The 7,239-nt window shown below is 42.5% G+C and overlaps 1 protein-coding gene across 2 annotated transcripts in view; it reads right to left on the bottom strand.

Annotated features, from left to right (window-relative positions):
* Positions 1 to 247: 247 nt before the first annotated feature.
* Positions 248 to 7,239, bottom strand: part of LDAH (lipid droplet associated hydrolase) — a 137,770-nt gene continuing 130,778 nt past the window's right edge. Inside the window, exon 7 of one of the 2 annotated variants that reach the window (XM_054475515.2) lies at positions 248 to 3,311. In XM_054475515.2, coding sequence (XP_054331490.1) covers positions 3,120 to 3,311 — 192 coding nt within the window. In that variant the 3' untranslated portion in view covers positions 248 to 3,119. The remainder of the gene's footprint in view (positions 3,312 to 7,239) is intronic. The other variant, XR_008500610.2, reaches the window with a different exon arrangement.

Below are 7,239 nucleotides of genomic sequence, written 5' to 3'. Positions count from 1 at the left end.
GGTACCATTTTATAGAGCATCTACCATATGCCAGGCAAGGTACTAAATGCTATATGCATGACCTCATTTTATCTCCATTAAAAAAAAAATGAGGAGCTGGGGGACTCAGGGAGGTGAAGTCTTATGTCACAAACCTAACAAATGACAGATCTGGGATTTGAACCCAGGTCTTCATTTACTGCGTACAAGAAGAAATAGCCTTTTTGGAAAAGAAGCAATGAGACACGGATGCAGGAGATAGCATGGTGGGGTTTTAAAAATAATTATTATTACAAATTCTAAAACATCTCAAACTTCCAAAAAATCTGCAAGTACAAAGAACATTATTTTCCCCTCAACCACCTGACAGTAAACAGACATGATGCCCCTCACCCCCAGATACCTCAGTGTGTCTCCAGTACAAACAAGGACACTCTCTTACTTCTCCCCAGTACAACCACTGAAATCAGAAAATTAACAGTGGCATCTTACTCCCAGCTAATCTTCAGACCTCATTCAAGTTGTGCAAATTGTCTCAACAATGTCTTTCATAAGAAAAACATCCAATTCAGAATCAGATGTTGTATCCAATTGTCATGTCTCTTCAGTCTCCTTTAATCTGAAATTGCTTTTTTTTTTGCTCTTTTTTAAACATTATTTTAGACACAGAGGTCTCATTTTTTGCACAGGCTGGTCTCAAACTCCTAGCCTCAAGCGATCTTCCCAGCTTGTCCTCCCAAAGTGCTGGGATCACCGGTGTGAGCTACGGCACCCAGCCTGTTTGTTTTGAATATAATGTAGGATGAAGAAAAATCAAGCCTTTGGTGGTCCCTGTGTCTCCAAAGGTTGAGTGGAGAACTGTATGGTGAGAGGCCCTTGGTGGCCATGGACATCAGGCCACACAAGCCACAGAGGGCTTGTGGAGATTCTTATGGCTGAGAACAGACTAGGAACAAACACAGGCGTGGTCAAGGCTCAAGCGCTGAGCACTAGGTAACTCTGCAGGAAGTTAAAACTTTCACAAAGACCATCCATGTGGTTGACTGGGACATACAGGTAGAGCTGCTTCTGGAAAATGGATTTCTTCCACTGTTTGTTCATTTTAGTCTAATCCCTAAAGAAACAGAATGAACTTCAGTCTCTTGAAATCTGATTCTTCCACCTATGAAAAAAGCAATGAGAAAGGTGGCTTTTCACTTTAAAAGAGAGACTTTGAGCCGAGTCTAACTCAGGAGAACTGCTCAAATTGTACCCTCTCTTGCCCAACACAGAGATCAGGCCAGATGAGGTCAGAAATGCTGGTAAAACATTTATTTCAAAAATTCAGTTGGTGTTCAGATGATAAATAGGAATTAAGAACCAGTATCTTTCTTAGGCTCTAAAAACCAGAAATAAGACACAATTTCATATATGCAGACTTTTGAAATATGGAGTAACGTTTAAAATAACAGCTAAAAGAAAAGCTCTGAATGTTACTCTTTATTCTGGTAGGTATGATTTACCCAGTATTGTTTACATGCCTTGATTTACTATTAGTGAGTATCTCCTGTATGCAAGGCACTCAGAGCCATGATTCCTAGCTTCTAACATCCGATTTCTAGGCCTCTCATGCAGATGCCAGTAAAGGCTCTGTGTACAGCCCTGTGCTTACGGCCTATGTATCTATTAGCTCTTCCCCTTGGGCTAACAGCACTCCTTGTCTGGAGCTTGGCTTTTCCCCTCTGAGAAGTCACTTGCTGTGATGTAGAAGCTATGCCAAAGCACAGTAACTCATTCGGCACTTACCAATAAGTTGGCAGCAAATCAGAGCTAAATCTTTCATCGGGGGCTTTAGGATTTGAGGGGAGGGACATCTCATTGTCCTTAGGGAATGATAATGCCATGAGAGATTTCCTCTAGGAGAAAAAGGAATATTTCTCATCCATCATCAATTGTCACTGCAGTATGTGGTTCTCAAGATTGAATCAATTTAGGGAAGGCAGCAATATTGTCAGCCCACTCTAGGCCACGGAACATGTGTCTTCTCTGCCAGACCTCAATGTGTCTAGAGAAGGTGAATTCACATAACTTAATGGCTGGGTTTGGTTCATTAACAAAATAATTTCTTTCCAGCAAATGAAGTTAATGTAGAAATGGAGAACTAATGAATGGTAATGTTTTACTGAGCAGTTTAAAAGATACTTTTAAAAATTATTAGCTAGAAGATTTCCAGAAGAAAAGAATCATTAAGTAGCTAAGAACTCTGTCCTCAATGGCTAGCACACTATTTGGTTCATTGATGGTGTTTAATGGAGTTTTAGTGCAAGAATTACAGAAGGAGCAACTGTACGTTGGCACATCCAAGCCTGCTTCGGGACAGCCCAGTGCCTCTCCATCCTGGCTCTGGAGAGGAGGGGCCTGCAGGGAGCTTATAACCTGGCGGCCTAAGGCTCAGCATAGAACTTGCTGGTTGTCCTGTGGCAGGAGGCACAGTTGGGGTCCTTCAACAATTCTTTATCTGGTTAGCTGACCAGAGTAATGTCTGGTGAACTTTATTCTCTGTCTAGTGCAGGTACATTAGACGTCACACTGATGATCTCAGCCAAGATCTGTGCTAAGTCAGTCTGGGCTCATCTTCATCTTCCGTCTTACAGGAGACCCAGGTTCACTTCCTGCTCCTGGAACATGAGTGTATCCTTGTCATAATCTCATACACTTCACATATCTAACTATACTCTTAACATTCACTGATTTATTTTACATTTTCTAGTAGGTATTTCATAATTTCCTCCAGAAGTGCCTATTCTACAATGTAACTCAATTAAAATCAAGTACATGTAGATTTTTTTTTCATCTGCAAAGATCCTGCCTACCAAAATAAACCATATGGTGCCACTGGGCATCTTGTGCAAACAGGAGACTCTGTGTAGATCACTGTGTTCCCTGAGTCTTGGAAAATGTATGGTTAAATCTATGGAATGATTCATCAACTGTGTTTACTTCAGCCTGTAACGTGGCGAGCGGAGAGTTGGTTTGTAAGACAAAGGTTCTCACTTTCTTCATTTCTAATATCAGTCTTCAAAATTAAACATTTACCTACTAAGTCTAGTACACCGACTGCCTCCATGTACTGGCAGTGGGGGCTTGTTCCTCAGGCCAATTTACATTTTGGACAAGTCATCCTTTAGGGAGTCAGCAATCATGTCTGCCATTTCCTGGTTAAAATGGATGATGAAAGCATGAGGTATGTTTTTCTCACAGAGTCGAATGTCTCCTTCTGGAAAATCCTTCTTAATGTCTTCATAGTACTCTTTTGGACACCAAGGATCTATAGTACCGTAATAAAATGTAAGCTGAAAGACAAGACAAAAACATTTTATTAGAAAACATGTTCCCTTCCTGACACAGATACGACACCAGCAGCCGGCAGTGCTCTGAGGACAGCACCTATGCCTGGCCCTGGGAGCTAGTCCTTAAGCTCTCTCCAGAGTGTGGCTCTCTCAAGGCTTCACGATATACAGGAGTGCACTCAGAAGAATTTGGTGGGAAGATACCCATGCTGGGAGACTCTTGTGTGATAGATCCCTCATAATTCACTGAAAGGACTTACCAGGAAAGTTTTGTGTACTGAGGTTGGGATGGACACTGGAATGAAGGCCGGTGAGGATGACGAAGAGAGTTATTGAGACATAGTCGCTGAATGACTAGTGACCACTTAATAAACTTAGTTGTTTCCAAATAGCCACATGGTAGTCATATGGGATGTATTTGTTGAATGAATACAAACACGGATCAGATAGACTCAGGCTTTCCAATGTAGCTGATGAAATGTGATCAGAATCCTGAGAGAGTTTATGACATTTCTAAGAAAAGGCTCTATGCAGCCTGTATGTTGATTCAGTGGGGAAGTGCAATAATCATACTTCAGTTGACAGCAAGCAGCTGAATGGAGACAGAGCCTCCTCTGTGGCATTACTAAGACCCTGAATGGATATCTACCTAAACCTGCATGTGATATATATGTATATATTGCTCTAGGCTGCTGTGTTTCACTGAAAAACTGCTATGTTCTAGTTCTGTTAGTTCTAAAAATAAAGGCAACAAAGCAACATCTTATATTCAGAAGAACAGATAGTAGCAATTTCTACAAAAACCAAGAACTAAATCTTAAGGATCCTTTGACCTCTGTTATCACTGAAAGACAGAGCTGTGCCCAGCTCCAGCCCCTAGTTGGCCAGCTGTAGTCACGTGCAGCTTCCCTAATATACCAAATGTGCTCCTTCACTCAGACACTGAATTGCTTACTCATTCCTTTGTTCAGCAGATACAAATGGAGCACCTACTTTGTATTAGGAACCTGGAAAATAGAGATAAGACAGTCTTGCGGGAGGGGAGAAGGGGACCCCACGTACACAAGACAATCTGAGAGCTCAGGTGAGGCGCAGCTGGTCAGAAGCAGTGGGCAGGAAAGATTCCCCAGAGTTGATGCGAGTTGAGTCTTCAAGCTGGGGGAGCACATTGTGGGGAGAAGACCAAGCAAATCAAAGCTTGAAAGAGCATGGCATGTGTGGGGAACTGGAATTCCACATGGCTGGAATATAGGGTGGTGGGAGATAAGACTGGAGAGGCAGAGAGGGATGAGGTCATGGACAGCATCTTCTATGCATGCCAAGGAGGTTGCACTTTATCCCAAAGTCCACAAGCCAGAAAAGACTGCACAATGAAGTGACATGCTCAGGTCCCTATGTCAGGAAAACCACTCTGGCCACAACAGGAAGAGGGATTGGAGGGGATCAAGCGGTGGGGGAGGGGAGTGCGGGGAAATAGGCGTTATTGCTTACTGGATAGTTTTAGTGTATCAATTATTAAATCCATGACCTGAATATGGGACAGATGAGACTGATCTTACAAAAACAATGACCTTTATTACAATAACATGATGCCTTAACCAATATTTAAAGAGATGGTTAGCTAAAAACACTTTATAGAGGAAAAAATTTAACGTAGTACTCCAGAGAGTAAATTATGAACAAGTAAACCTCAAGTGGCAGACTTACTCTGAATCGCTTCATGGAGGTTTCCTTTTTTTTTTTTTTAAATTATACTTCAAATTCTGGGACATGTGCAGAGCATGCAGGTTTGTTACATAGGTATACACGTGCCATGGTGGTTTGCTGTACCCATCAACCCGTCATCTACATTAGGTATTTCTCCTAATGCTATCTCTTCCCTACCCGCCATCCCCTAACAGGCCCCGGTGTGTGATGTTCCCCTCCCTGTGTCCATGTGTTCTCATTGTTCAACTCCCACTTATGAGTGAGAACATGCTGTGTTTGGTTTTCTGTTCCTGTGTCAGTTTGCTGAGAATGATGGTTTCCAGCTTCATCCCTGTCCCTGCAAAGGACATGAACTCATCCTTTTTTTAAGACTGCATAGTATTCCAGCTCCATGGAGGTTTTCTTGGTTGTTACCTGGGGTTCCAGTTTTGCACGCTGCAGAGGGCCTGTAACTTACAGATTTATCACTTAATTCATTCTTCACATTCTCCTACTTTTCCTCACTCCAACCATTTCTGGGCATTCCAAAGCCCCTAAAGCCAAAATTCATTTTGCCATGGCTCTTAGCAGAGCAAGAACTTCTTTTGCTTCCTAGAGAATATGAGAGCCTAGCAGTTGCCTGGTTCTTCCTCCTGCTCTCAGCTCTTTCTATAGCTCTAAAATGTTGCAACCTCACAACCAGTGGGAGACTATTCTGTCCAGTAGTAGAAAAACACGTTTCCCCGGATCTCTCAGCAACTGCCCTGCTATAGCTTTGCCTTGAAATACTGTCAAGAGTACAGACTATTTGCAGGTATTAATTATCTACCAATAGTGCTGATAACATTAGGCTCTCTCTAAGCTACTCCCTACACTTACCACCAGCAATCTTTTCGATTGTATTCAGGAAATAGGATAGGGAACAGTTGCTATGCAGTTACTCAGCACTTCCTCAGAGCAGGGAACACTGCTGAGACATCCGGAAAGTCAGACTTGGGTTCGTACCCGTCAGGTCTGTTCCTCTGCTGCAGGGCATGCTCTCGCCTCAAGATCGCTGGACCCTGAGAAAGCTACTCTAGGACCCTCACTCCAGTACAAGCTACAGTGTGAAGTCCTATGATAATGGCAGTCAGCTCAAAGGAAAGCCAGACAGAAAAGACCTCATCTAATAGTCTCCTCGACAAGAAAAGCGTCACTGTATGCACCGCTGTTGCTTTCTGTCTGACATTTCAAAGACTGTTTCCACGAAGAACGTACCATTTACTTTTCTGTGATGCAATTACAACTTGAAATGTTTCCAATGAGAAGTCCAGCTTGATGAGCCCTCAGCACTGAGCAAACACCATCCCCGTACATGCAGTTAAGGCAGTGATTTGAGCAGGGGTGATCAACATGGATTAAGGGACCTGACACCCACCTCAGGGTATCAAGAGACAAATATGTCCAAGTAATTATGGGGCACATGCTGTCCAAGGCATGTGCTAGGAACCTCAACAAAGAGTGGTGTCAGTGTTCAAGACAGCAGAACAGTGAGGAGTCTAGACCTCCCGTATGCTTATCTGATTTTATTTCTCAATTCTTTACAATCCTTAACCATTTGAAGTGGGGCCCCATTTGGTTAAATGCCTAACTGATGGTGGGGGTGGGCTCACATTTTTTAAAATTTTGTTTTCTTTTACAAGTTCTTTTTCAGGCTATATATTCTCTAAAGGGCTTCCTATGAAAGTCTTGGCTTACAAATAAAACACGTGGTTATCTAATGCCTTTACATACACTGGCTTGAGATACTACCTTTTCCCTATAAATTATAAATCACAGGCAATAGATCTGACCAGAGGACTCTGCACCTGCAGCCCTGAACAGGAAAATGAGAAAGTATGGAGTGTGTGGTGGCACTGGCGGGGGATGGGGGAGGAGGGGTGAAGTAGAAAGAAAGAGAAACAACTGGACACCAAAAACATAGTGGTTAACAGTGCATACTCTTTATTTATTGGTATGCAAAAATGAATCGCAATGCACCATGATGAACCGATGGGCTGAAAGCAATGGCCAGGCTCTGTGCTAAGTAAGCACTTTCTATGTATTATCTCGTTGTATCCTCACAACAATACTCTAAGGAAAGTATTGTATCTACATTTTACAGATAAAGGAAATTGAGGCTTAGCAAGATTAACCTGCTTATTTCAAGCAATTTTGCTTTGAAGAGCTGGGCTACAAATCCATAGACAACATTCCTAACCTGTAC

The sequence above is a fragment of the Pongo pygmaeus genome, chromosome 12, assembly GCF_028885625.2.
Source record: "Pongo pygmaeus isolate AG05252 chromosome 12, NHGRI_mPonPyg2-v2.0_pri, whole genome shotgun sequence".
Classification (NCBI taxonomy): domain Eukaryota; kingdom Metazoa; phylum Chordata; class Mammalia; order Primates; family Hominidae; genus Pongo; species Pongo pygmaeus.
The sequence above is the reverse complement of the archived record's forward strand: the minus strand, read 5'-3'. Positions and strand labels throughout refer to the sequence as shown.